General features: G+C 68.7%; 1 protein-coding gene across 1 annotated transcript; it reads right to left on the reverse strand.

Moving 5' to 3' along the window:
- Nucleotides 1–394: 394 nt before the first annotated feature.
- On the reverse strand, nt 395–12,667 carry HCN2 (hyperpolarization activated cyclic nucleotide gated potassium and sodium channel 2). Its single transcript, XM_068661485.1, has 8 exons — nt 12,189–12,667; nt 6,592–7,015; nt 4,833–4,994; nt 3,802–4,020; nt 3,387–3,533; nt 2,865–3,105; nt 2,513–2,677; nt 395–2,224 (listed from the first exon to the last, which is right to left on the reverse strand). Exons 1-8 carry the CDS (start codon nt 12,650–12,652, stop codon nt 1,293–1,295), a joined length of 2,754 nt encoding a protein of 917 aa, XP_068517586.1. The 5' UTR covers nt 12,653–12,667; the 3' UTR covers nt 395–1,292.
- Between the last annotated feature and the right edge of the window lie 223 nt (nt 12,668–12,890).

Raw genomic sequence — 12,890 nt, forward strand, 5'->3', positions numbered from 1 at the left:
AGCAGAAGGGGATGCAAAACTGTCCTGCAGCCCTTGCTGTCGCAGCTGGCAGATTGGTGAAGCTGGAGTGGGGCCGGCCTCCACCAGGGCTGCTTGCGGCTGCTCCCTGCAGTTCTGGCCAGGAGCCTCCTCTGGCCTTCCCCCCCTCCACCCTTCTCCCCTGGGGCTGTGTCTTTGTGGCCCAGCTCCTGCAGCCCGGCTGGAGGTGAGGAGTGCTGGGAGGAGGCTTTTTGGCCGCGGCCCTTTGCTCTTTAAAGGACAAACCTGCCTCCTGCAGCCCGGCCTGGGGCTGTGCCCGCTGGCAGGGCCCGAGCACTGGGAGCAGGGCCAGGAGCAGCCGGAGCCGCGGCAGGGCGGGACGGAGGCGAAGGAGAAGCAGAGACGGAGACGTGCGTAGCTCTGTCAGGTGCTGACGTTTATTGCACGGGATGGGCTGGATGGCAAGGTGGGCGCTGGGAGCTGTCCCCCCAGCTCTGCGGGGGCAGGGGGCGTGTGGCCCCTGGCTCGGGGGGCGCTGCATACATTCAGTGTGGAAGGCTCCAGCGTGCCAGGCTGTGCCCGCGTGCACCCACGCTCACACCTCCGCCATCCCTCGGGGCACGCGTACACACGGGCACGCGGTTCCACGCGCTGTGTGCGCCTTCCCCGGCTGGCCAGGGGAGCCCGGCGCTGCCTCACCGGCGACTGCCCCTGGGGCTCCCAAGGGCTCGGCTCCCCCAGCTCCAGGGAGCGGGGGGGAGCTCGCCCCCAGCCCCAGCCTTGGGCTGGCACCGGGGGCTGGTGTGTGCGCGGGGGCTCGCAGTCCCCAGACCCCACAACTTACCTCCAGTCCTCGACCGTCACCCCTCGCCATCGCTCTGTGGGAGGGGAGGCAGGGACGGGCGGCGGCGCTGGGGCTGGCCAGCGTGCCTTAACCCCCGGGGAGGTGTCCTGCGGATGCACACATACAGGTTTGTATTCAGGTCATAGATATCATATACAGCGTTGATCACAGGGGACGATGCAGCTGTGGCTTCTATGGGGCAGCCGGGGGCAGTGGGGCACCCCTGCAGGGAGCAGGAGACGGGGCCAGACTTTGGTCGGACGGAGCCCTCAAACCCCCCACCCCCGGTGGGAGGAAGCCGGGGAGCGGGGCTGGAGGTGGCCGAGGGGGGTGGAGGTGCCCCTGGCGTGGACGCCTTGGTTGGGGATGTGCGGGCTGGGAGCGGCGGGCACAGGGCTGGCCGCCCACCCCACGGCCCCCCTGGCGCACCCGTCCCCACGCCCGCCTGGCAGCCGGTGCGGTGCGGAGGTCACAAGTTGGAAGACAGCCTGGATTTGGCAGGGTCCGTGTCGGGCGTGCCGCCCACCGAATCCTTGCGGGTGGGCCCCGAGTCCTGCTGCAGGGCGGGCGGCCCCGCGGGCGCCGGGTGGGACAGGGCCCCCCGCGAGGAGGCCGGGCCCCGCAGCCCGGCCGGGGGCGCCGAGCCCGGCGAGGCGGCGGCCGGGCCCCCGGCGATGGAGGCGCAGGACTCGCGCGCCGAGGCCGGGGGGCTCTGGGTGCTGCCGGCCGCCAGCCCGTGGGGCAGGGAGGGCTGCGACGCCGACAGGGGCCGCGAATCCTGGCTGAGGCTGCTGGTGTGCAGCGCCTGTGTGCTTTTGTGCACGGCCAGCCGCGGGGGCGAGCCGGGCGCCTGCTGCTGGCTCAGGGAGAGCTGGGAGCCCAGCTGCCCCTTGGCGCCTCCGTAGGCGAACGTCCGGCTGGCCAGCGGGCTTTGGGACGGCGGGCTGGCGGCGGCGAGGGCGCCGGCGGAGGCGGGCAGGGCGGTCGGCGGCGCCTGGTCCTGCGAGGGCGACGGGTTGGCGTGGGGCGTGGGGGGCTGCGGCTGCTGCGGGGGGCTCTGCTGCAGCAGCACCGGGGAGACAGCGAAGGGGCTGGGCACGGCCTGGGCGTACTGCAAGCGGCGCATCATGCGGGGCGAGCCCAGCGCCATGGAGCCCACCAGCGGGCTGGCCATCTGCGGGCAGAAGCTCATGGCCACGGCTTGCTGGAGGGTGGCGATGGCGGAGGTGACCTGGGGCTGCACCGGGCTGTACATGGCCGTGTGCTGCTGCAGCTCCGCCTGCTGCACCATCTCGCGGTCGTACTTGACGATCTCCTGGATGATCTCGTTCTCCTGGTTGTTGAAGACGCCCGAGTTGAGGTCGTGCTGCACTTTGTGAAGCAGGATCGAGTTCTTCTTCCCTGCAGGAGGAGGGACGGGGCGGGGAGAGTGATGAGCTCCAATGCTGGGGCTGTGCTGGGCCCCTACCCCAGCAAGGGCTGTCCTGGCCCCTCACCACCCATCCCCGTGGCCACCTCCACGCGCTGCCACCCCCCATCCAAGCACCTCACAGGGTCCCTGCACCCCGGAGTTCCCATCGCGCCCCTTCAGCTGTTTGCCCCCCAGGGCACAGGGACAGGCAGCACCGAGGAGCAGCGGGATGTGGCAGCAGGAGGGTCCCTGCGCCCCCGCAGCCCCCAGAGCCCTACCAATGCGGTCGAGGCGGTCGATGGCCACGGTCTCGAAGGCCCGCCTCATCATGGGGTACTCCTCCAGCACCTCGTTGAAGTTGTCCACGGAGAGCGAGTAGAGGCGGCAGTAGGTGTCTGCCCGGACGCTGGCTGTGCGCCGGCCGCGGGTCAGCAGGCAGATCTCTGGGGAGGGGAGGTGCAACGGTGCCAAAGCCAAAACCCCGCCAGCCAGTACTGGAAACGGGGCTGGGGGGCAGGGGGCAAGGGGCAAAAGCCACCAAGCCCAGGGGATCCCAGGACAGAGTGAGCATCCTGGGGCCTCTCACAGACCCAGGAGCGGGGGCCAGGCTCAGGACCCCCAGGAGCTCACCTCCGAAGTAGGAGCCGTCGGAGAGTTTCATCTCCTTGTTGCCCTTGGTGAGGATGCTGACCACGCCGTGCTGGATGAAGTACATCTTCTTGCCGATGGTGCCCTCGCGGATGATGTAGTCGCCCGGCTGAAACACCTCAAACTTCAGCTTGGTGAGCATCGCTGTGACAAAGTTGGGGTCCGCGTTGGCAAACAGCGGCATCGAGGCCACCAGCTTGCGGCAGTTGAAGTTCACGATTTCCTGCAGGGAAGGAGGGGAGGAAGCAGGTGGGGAGGTGGGACACGGTCCCCAGAGGCTGGCTCACACTCGGAGGTGTCAGCGCACACAGACACAATCGTGCAAGGATTCAGCCACACTCGGAGCTGCAAAGCCAGAGCCAGAGGTGTGCGCGGGTCCTGCAGGAGCGCTGGGACCTGCAGCCCCCTCCGTGGCTGGGAGCAGGGGGCCCCTGACCACGGGGGGGGGGGCAGGGCAGTGACCCCTTCCTCCCAGCTGCCGCCCTCCAGCCCCCAGGACCATACCTCGCGCAGGGGCTCGTTGAGCTCCCCCAGGATGCTGTCCTCATCAAACATCTTGCCCTGGTAGCGGTGCTCGTAGTAATCGTGGATCTTCTGGCGGAAGTCAGCGGGCAGCTTGTGGAAGGACATGTACTGCTCCACCTGCTTGTACTGCGCGGACAGGGAGGGCGGCAGCGTCAGCCGGGTCAGGGTCCTGCACTGCTGGGTCCGGCCCCACCGCCCCGTCCACAGCGGGCAGAGCGGCCCCAGCCCCAACCCCAGCCCTGGACCCAGCCCCAGCTGCACCCGGAGCCCTTGCCCTGCTCGGCTGCACCCGCAGGCAGCCATGCACCAGGGGGGCTGCACCCGCTGGGATGGCACAGGACAGGAACCGTGGTCCCAGTCCCATCCAGTCCCACCCAGTCCCACCCAGCCCTACCTTCTCCTGGTACTGGCGCCGGGAGGAGTCCAGTGACTGGATGAGGGCCGTGGCGTGGCCGATGAACATGGCGTAGCAGGTGGCCCCCACGATCATGCTCAGCATCGTCAGCCAGATGTCCGTCATGCTCTCGGGCGCCTGCTTCCCGTAGCCGATGCAGAGCATGTGGCTCATGGACTTGAAGAGTGCGAAGGAGTACAGCTCGCTCCAGGAGTCGTTCTGCAGCGCCGAGAGCGCAGCAGTCAGCCCGGGGGCGCGCAGCTGGGAGCACTCGCACACGTGGGTACCAAGCGCGGCCCTGGCTCAGTTCTCTGCTGGCAGCTCCCAGCAGCGCTAAGCAATGTGATTTTTGTTGTTTGTTTGTGTTTTTTTTTTTCCTGTCTCACCGCGCAGGTGAGATCCAAACAAATCCAAACACCAGGCACCGGCTGGGTTGGCAGCGGTCCCGCCGCGCTCTGCTCCCTTCACAGCATCCACCAGACTGGAGGGTTTCTGCACCTCGCCGTCCTGCCTGGCTTCGCTGCGGCTCGCCAGCCGTTCTGGCTGTGTTACACTGCTCTGCAAACACGCAGAGCCCCTGCAAAGCGCCGTGCGGGGCCCAAGCCCTGATGCCGGGCATCTCACAGCATTTGGGGGTCCCTGCCCAGCTGGGGATGGGGCGGGCGGGGGCTGCAGGGCCGGCAGCGCACAAAGCCTCGGTTCCCCTCGAGAATGGACGTGGCGGGGAAGAGGAGCGGGAGATGGGGAGCAGAGGACGGGCAGGAAGGCAGGCGGGGAGGGAAAATAGCACAGGGATGGAAACGCGGCAGAACGGAAGGGATGAATGGGGAGGGCAGGAGGAAGATGAGCCTGTACCAGGGCTGAGATTGCAGGGAGCAATTAGCAGTGTGTCCCATTATTTATTAATAGCAGCTTTGTTGCTAATGAGAAGGGGATGGAGGCAGGGGACAGGGGCAGAGCCACATCAGCATCTTCCTCCTGCCGGCGATCGATCCCTCCCCGTGTCCTGCGAGCCGCCGTGCAGCACTCACCACCATCCCGTTGATGGAGACCCAGCAGTTCTGGGGGAAATCCTGCAGCATGGGCACGAGGAACTGGAGGCAGCCGTCCCAGTGGCACAGCAGCAGCATCATGCCGATCAGGTTGATGATCCTCATCACGGCGCTCGCCAGGTCGTACGTCATGTGGAAAATCTGCAGGGGCCGGGGCACGAAGGTGGCCACATGAGTGCAGGACCGGGACTGTCCTGGCCAGCACAGCCCCGTCCGCCCTGACACCGATGGGGTCGGGCACAGGGGCAGGACACCGCCCGCACCCTGCGGCACAAGGCTCAACGTGCACGGCCTCGGCCCAAACAGCCACCACCGGCCCCGTCCCCCCAAGGCAGCCGCGCTCCTGCCACCTATTTATAGCTGGCGGGGGGCCTGCGAGCCGCAGCGCCGGGGAGCGCGGGTGGCTGCGGGCTTTGATCAGGATAAGGCGGCTCGCGGAGCTCCTGGGGGAGGAAGGAGCGGGGCCGTGCCTGGGCTCAGCACGAGGTGGCTTCGAGAGAGACGGCACAAGGTGCCCCCGGCTGGGGTGGGTGCAGGGGGAGCTGTGACCATGGGTGCAGGGGGACCCAGCCCTTGTGGCTGCTCCTTGCCCTGCGCCCTCACTGCCCCGAGCCCCCCAGTCACAGCCTTGCCTGTCCCCAGTGCCTCTCACCCCTGGGCGCACAGTGGGGGAAAGGGAAAAAGTCTTAGGACTTGTTCCTTCTCCTTTAAAATGTTTTTTTGTTTTTTTTTAAGTTGAATTCAAGAAGCAAAAAAGAAGTAAAATTAAATAACTCCCCTCCCAAGTCTTCCTCCTGCTGCAGCTACAAGGCTGGAGCCCCACAGCATCACACCGAGCAGCCGGCACAGCGAGGGCACAGCAAAGGCAGGACAAGGGCACAGCAAAGTCACAGCAGCCTCCGCACCCAGCCCTGGGGTCTGAGGCTGCTCATCCCAGCACGGGGGGGGGGGGGGGGGGGGGGGGGCACTGGGAGCCGGGGCTGGCAGGAGGTGCCTACAGCAGATCCCAGCCCCTGAGGTGGGCGCAGCAGGCTGGGATGTGGGGCCTGGGGATGAGGAGGGTGTGAAGGCAGCTCCCCCCCCCCCGGTACGCACGCAGAGCCGGCGCCGTGCTGCAGCGAGCACCTGCACGGCCGCAGCCATCGGGGCTGGCAGAGGCTCAGCCCACGCACCGCAGCCACGCGGCGAAGCCGAGCACCCGCAGCCAGGCACCAGGCACAGCCCCTGCAGCCCCTGCAGCCCCCCCAGCATCCTGCCTGCCCCCCTGCCCTGAGGCCGGCTGCTCCTGCAGCGCCTGCAGCCCCCCGGGGCCCTGGTGGGGAGGGGGCAGTGGGAAGGAGCCCCCCGGCTGCAGGTGGGGTGCAGGAGGATGCTGCTGGTGGGCACGGGGCGTGGGGTGCTGTCACCCACGGGGTGTCCCCATGGACGGACAGACAGAAGGACACACACACACACACACGCACACACACACACACACACACACACACACGTGTACTCACACACACGTGTACACACGTGCTGCAGCGGGCTCAGACGGTGCCCACGTCCCGGTGTCACAGCGGGGACACAGGAGGACACCGCCAGCTCTTGGCCCCATGCCCCCACCCGCCCCCAAGCTCATGGGACTGTTCCCATTCTCCATCCCGGAGACGATGCCGCAGAGACCCCCCCGCTGACGGTTTGGGCTCCCCAAGCCCCCGGAGGGGTCCGGGCCGGTCCCCCCCCCCCAGCCCGTTACCTCCTCCCACTGGTGGATGTAGCGGATGAGGCGGGAGAGGCGCAGGAGCCGCAGCAGGCTGAGGATCTTGGTGAAGCGCACGATGCGCAGGGCGCGGGCGGTTTTGTACACCTCCGAGTCGATGCCCTTCTCCACGATGAGGAAGACGTAGTCCACGGGGATGGAGGAGACGAAGTCCACCACGAACCAGGTCTTGAGGTACTTCTTCTTGATCCGCTCGGGGTCCAGGATGATCTCGGTGTTGTCCTCGATGACGATCCCCGTGCGGAAGTTCAGCACCAGGTCCATCAGGAAGAAGGTGTCGGAGACCACGTTGAACACGATCCAGGGCGCCGTGGTCTCCTCCTTGAAGAAGGTGATGCCCACGGGAATGATGATCAGGTTGCCCACCATGAAGAGCAGCATCGTGAAGTCCCAGTAAAACCTGGGGGAGGACGGAGGAGCTGGCACCCCGCGGCCCCCCCGGGACCCGAGCAGCACGGCCCCACGCCCCTCCCAGGCACAGCCACATCCATGCATGGCCCCATCCGGTCCCCAGAGCCGTGACGGGTGCAGGACCCGTGTCACTGTCCCTGCACCCCTGGGGACAGCCCCCCCCCCCGGTGTCACCGCAGGGAGCAAAGCCCTGCACCTGATCCTGCGGGCCTGGGTCCCGGGGGGCCGTGCAGGTGCAGGATGAGGCCTGGGGCTGCGGGGGGCTCCTGGTGCTGTGCTCCAAGGGGGGGACACAAAGCCGGGTGCTGGTGGGGAGACCCCTGGCCGGGGGGGGGGGGGAGCGGCTGGGGACCCCCGACCCCCCCCACCAGCTGCGGGTGAGCGGGGCCGGCTCTGTGCCAACACCTCCGGCGGGGGGGGGGGACCCTGCATAGGGGGGGGGCACACGGCAGAGCCCGGCCCGGGGCGGGGGGGGCTGCGGGAGCGGCCGAGCACGTACAACTGCAGCTGGAGCCAGCGCTGCCTGCAGCCGGGGGGGGTACCGGGGGGGCACAGCCGAGGGGGGGGGGCACGGCCGGGAGCCTCCGCACGTCTGCACCGCGACCTTCCCCAGCACCGGCAAGGTCACGGCAGGACCGGGGCTGGGGGGGAGGCCGGGCACGGAGCCCCCCGAGCCCCCGGGGCACCCCCGCACCCCTCCTGCCCTTTCCCAATGACACCGTCCCCGCGTGAGCCGCTGCCATGGCAACCGCGAGTGATGTCACCGCTGCACAGCCATGACGTCACACGCGGGGCCGGCTCCTGGGTGCCCTCCGCAAGCTGCCAGCCGGGGGGGGCACAGCTCGGCACGGCACGGCACGGCACGGCACGGCACGGCACCGCGCTCCCCGGGGAGCAGAGGGCACCTGGGGGGCACCGAGGCCCCCCCCGGACCCCCAGCAGGACCCCGAGGTGCCACAGGGTGGCCGCAAGCCCCCCCCCGGGCTCTTGCCAAGGCCCCCCCAGCACCAAGCAAGCCCCAGGGGAGCCGTGAGGAGCAGAGAGCGAGGCACCGCGCCAGCCGGGCACTGCCCTGCACCGCCTCAGGAGCCTGCACAACCCCACGGGGCCAGAACCGGGAGGACGGAGGGGGACAACGCGGCCCCCATCGCCCCCCAGCACACACAAACGGGGCTGAACCTCGGGCAGGCTCTTATGGGCCCGGATGCGACACCGACACTTTGTTCCTTGGAGGGCAGCGCGTGCACGGAAGAAAAGATCCAGCCCAGGCTGCTAAAAATACCTGAAAACAAATTAATTAGGATCCTTGCCCCCCCCTTACTTCTGACCTAGTTGAACCACAGCGATGGTGACAGGAGATGCTGAAGGCCTCTGAGCAGGGACGGCCGCTGGCCCCCTGCGCCGCTCACCCCAGGCCTGGCACAACAGCCCCAGCCGGGCGGCTGCGGAGCCGCGGCAGAGCCCAGGCCTGCCCCGTCCCCAGCAGGAGGGGAGGGCAGGGAGACCCTCGGACCCCTCCGGGTGGCAGAGCCCAGGCAGGACACTGGGGACATCCCCGCTCAGCCCCATCTCCTGAGGACAGAGCTCTGGCGGCTCCTGGGGATGCCCCATCCACCTCCGTGCCACGCATCGCTCCCCGTCAGCCCAACCCAGTCAACCAGGACGCTGCTGGGGCTGAGCGGGGGGCACCGGGGCCTGGCGGGCTTTGCGAAGTTGTGAGAAATACTCAGAGCCTAAAAAAACGAGGTCACGCACAGAAGTGGGTTAAGAAGCCACCTGCAGAAGTTCAGCCCCAGCAGAGGCAGAGCAGCGGGGTCGGTGCCAAACACCCGCGTGCACCCAAACCACGCGGCCGGGGCAAGCCAGCGGCGCTGCTCTCCCCAGAACCCTGTCACCGTGCGGTCCCTGCGGCTGGGGCTTCAGGCTTTGCAAAATGTCAAGGACACAAACCTGTACAATCACCCCGGGACAGACAGCCCCAGCCTTTTTTCCTGATGAGTAAGCTGTGGCTTTTTGCCATCTCTCAGGTCTGCGTGCCCCACATTAATCCCGCGGAGTGGGCGCACGGTTCCCGTCACTGTCACCAGAGATAGCAGCAGCAGCGGGCTCATCAGCAGGCACCGAGCGGTGGCATTCACAGCGTCCCCGCCGGGAGCAGCGCCAGGCTGCCAAGCCCAGGACCCGCTCTGCGGGGCCACAAAGCAGCCGGGGCAGCCACCCGGGCGGCAGCAGCGCCACGGACGCGGCTTTCCCGCAGGAGGACAGCGGCAGCCAGGACCTGCACCTGCCCTGGACGCGTCCTTGCCCCACGCCGGGGCAGGGAGCACCTCCCGCGGGGCTCAGCCCCAGCCGCAGCGCTGCGGGTGCCGGGTGCGGGGTGCGGGGGGCCGGGCTTGCCCGCGGCAGGCAGCCCCGGGGCCGTCACGGCACCACCACCACCGCCACTGAATCATCCCCTGCCTGCAGCTCGCATTACTAATGCAGCCGGCAGCTCCGGGCTGGATCCTGCTTCCCGGGCTGGATCCTCCCTCCTGGGCTGGATTCCGCTTCCAGGCTTATGCAAGGCTCCAGTGGCAAGGGAAGGGGAAGGGATGGAGCGTGGCTGCACAGTGCCCCTAACCCGGCACCCGCTCCCCTGGGAAGCCCCGGCCCCGCTGCACGAGCCCCCGCGCTCCCTCTGGGTGCTGGCCTTGGGCGCGAGGCTTCGTGTCCCGCAGGGCACCGGCGCCTGCCCCCGCACAGCCCTAAAGGGCTGCGAGGATGGGATCTGGGCCAGCGACGTGCCCAAAGTCGCTGCAAAGCTAGGGCTAGACACAGGCCTGATCCTGGCTCCAAACCCCGCTCCAGGAGCGCTACCCAGCTGCAGAAACACCAACAGAAACAACGGCGAAGTCAACGCTCGCCGTTTTTTCCTCCCATCACTAAAGACCAGAAGTGGAGAAGATGGACAAGGCGATTGAACGAAGCACCCAGGAATGAGGGTCTCTGCTCTACGTTGTCTGCTTCAGCCCACAATTTGCAAGGTTCCTTTACCAGGTTTGCAACTTGGGATCTCAACAGCCACCCGTGCGGCTTCCTAATAACTCAATATTTATGGAAATAGCGACTTTCCTTCCTGGAGCAAAGCATGCCCCTGAATTTCGCATGAATAATCACGGTGCTGCATCCAGGAGACAGGATCTCTAAATGACTCCTATTATGAAATGATGTCACGTATGCAGATGGGTAATGATTTTATCTTAAGATGGGAAAATGGGCTTTGCAGGGCAAATGCGGATGGGTTCATATCCATTAGCATTACTAGATAAATGATGTATATTTTTTTTAAGGCAGGAATAATGTGAAATACACAGACACATGTCCTAAACACGCATGAGTGGAGTGGACTCCTCGCTGCTGGGCTCCCAGCCCTACGTTGAGCTGATCTTGTTTATTTCCACATTTGTAGACTGGGCTAATGCATTGGTTCTCCTCGCAGCTCCTCCCCGCTGAGCAGGGAACTCTTCTACGCCACTTGCAGCATCACAGCACGGGCAGCGGCTCTTCTCCCGTGGGTTTGGAGTCGTGGCAGAGGCTCCAGGAGGGGATGGAGCCGCAGCGGGACAGGGTGACCCCCCCAAGGTCGCCTGCAGGGAGGCCCCGTGCTCCAGCAGCACCGCGGCGCTGCCGGCTCCGCGTTGGCCACGGAGCCAGGCGGGCTCTCGCCCCGATGCGGTCAGCACGGGGCCTCATCGCCACGCCGCTCCCAAGGGTCCCACGGCCGTGCGAGGTGAGCGGGGCACTCACCAGCTCCCCGGGAACCCCCACGGGTGGCAGGGGACCCTCCTGGCGCAGGGACGCTGCGCTGGCTGCCACAGCAGGGACCGAGGAGCTCCCGCAGGAACAGCAACGCCCTCGTGCCCAGCTAAGGCCCTGCAGCAGAGCTGGTCCCCGACCGGGAACACGAGCAGAAACCTGCGTGGGCTCCCGACAGCAACGTCAGGTGCGAGGGTGAGGGACCCTGAGCGTGAGGTCAGCCCTGGAGAGGAGGCTGGAGGCCTCCGGCTGCTCCTCCACACGCCTCGGAAGATGCCAGAGCAGCACAGGAGCCGAGCACGAGGCCAGGACGCCGGAGCTGCAGGCGCTGGTCCCTGCCCCAAGCCTGCCTGGCCAGGACAGAGCCTCACCGCCCGCTGCCTCCTCTGCCCGGGGACCTCTGCGTGGCTGGGGTCTCACCCGCGGCCCCCGCACCCTGCACCCTCTCTCCTGCGTGGGGGTGAAGCCCCCCTCAAGCGCTAAAAGAGGGGCAGAATGACTTGGGCCTGAGCCACTCGCTGCCTCCCGGCCCCTGGCAAAGGGCCCCCAGCCCCCTTAGGGTCACCACACCATGGCCACAATCTCGGCCATCAGCCCCCAAATGGGCTGCGCCACTTGCCCCCAGTACGTCCCTCCTGGCAGCCCCCACCCAGCCCATTCAGCACCGATCTCTCCCCAGGGCTCAGAGGGGGCAGATGGAAAGGAGGGGGGGCTGCAGCACCTTTCTCCCAGCCGCAAAGGCTGGACCTTGGGGACCCGGTCCTCCGAGGAGCAAGACGAATCCCTCAAACTCCTTGAATCTTAGGGATGGGATCTGGCCTCCCGGTGGGAAGGGGAACCTTGACAGAGCTCTGCAGGTCTCCCAGCCCAGGCCTCGGGGCCCTGGGACCCCAGAGCCAAGTGTGACTCCTTCCCCCATGACAGCTTCAGGGCCCAAAGCCTGGTGGGAGCCTCCAGAGCATCCTCGCTGGGCCGGGCCGTTCCGAGGCCCTGGGAAGGACAAGGGGATGCCCTTGGCCGAGCACCCGGCTCGGAGCGCAGCGGGCTCCCGGCACCCCCGGGTCGCTGCGCTGGGGAGGGGGGCGCCCGGCCCCAGCCCCTCCCCGCACATCCGCGGGCTGCGCCTTCCACCTCCAGCGCGGCTCAAGGTGCCCTCTCCAGGGCACGGCTCGGCCCGGCCCCGGCCGCGGGCCCCCCTCGCCCCCTCCCCGCCGCCGCCGGAGCCCCCCCCGCCCGGCGCAGCCCCCGCAGGGGCCGGGGATGCTCGGGGCCGGCGGCGCCGCCCCGGGGTGGGGGGCGCAGCCCCGGAGCCCCGGGGGCCCCGCGGAGCCCGGGCGCGGTGCAGGCGCCCCCGGCGCGGCTCGCACCTGAAGTCGCTGTAGGGGTGGATGATCCAGGCCCCCGCCGACTTGACGCGCTCCTGCTCCCGCTCCACCGCCTTCTGGGAGCCGAACATCCGCAGCGAGAACTTGTTGACGCCGGGCTGGAGCATGGCCCCGAACTGCCGCTGCATGAAGCTGGCCTGGCTCCCGCGGGCCTCCTCGCCCGCATCGTCGCCCTCCTCGGCCGCCTTGGCCCCGCCGGGGGATGCGCTGCCACCGCCACCGCCACCGCCGCAGGAGAAGGAGACCTTGGGCTCGCGGGGCGGCTCCGCGCCGGGGCTGCGCGGCGGCTCCCCGCGGCGGCACTCGCCGTTCGGGGACCCCTTCCCGCCGCGGCCCCGCGGCCGCCCCCCGGCCCCGCCGCCGCGCTTCGCCCCCTCGGCCGCCGCCGCCGCCGCCTCCTCCTCGGCCGCCGCCTCCCCGCCCGCCGCGCCGCGGCCCGCCCGCATCCTGCCGCTGCCGCCGCCGAGGCCACCGGCGGCCGAGTGGCGCCCGCCGCCGCTCCGGGGGCGGGCCGGGGGCGGGCCGGGGGCGGGCGCCGGGGCCGGGCCGGCTCCGCAGCTCCCCCCGCCGGCGCGGCCCCCGACGGCTGAGCGGCCCCGCTGCCCCCCGACGGCACCGCCCGCTCCCCGCGTCCCGGTCCCCCGGCGCCGCCGGGCCGGGAGCCGCCCCCGAGGCGCGCGTCCC

The sequence above is a fragment of the Anas acuta genome, chromosome 26 (genome assembly GCF_963932015.1).
Source record: "Anas acuta chromosome 26, bAnaAcu1.1, whole genome shotgun sequence".
Lineage (NCBI taxonomy): Eukaryota > Metazoa > Chordata > Aves > Anseriformes > Anatidae > Anas > Anas acuta.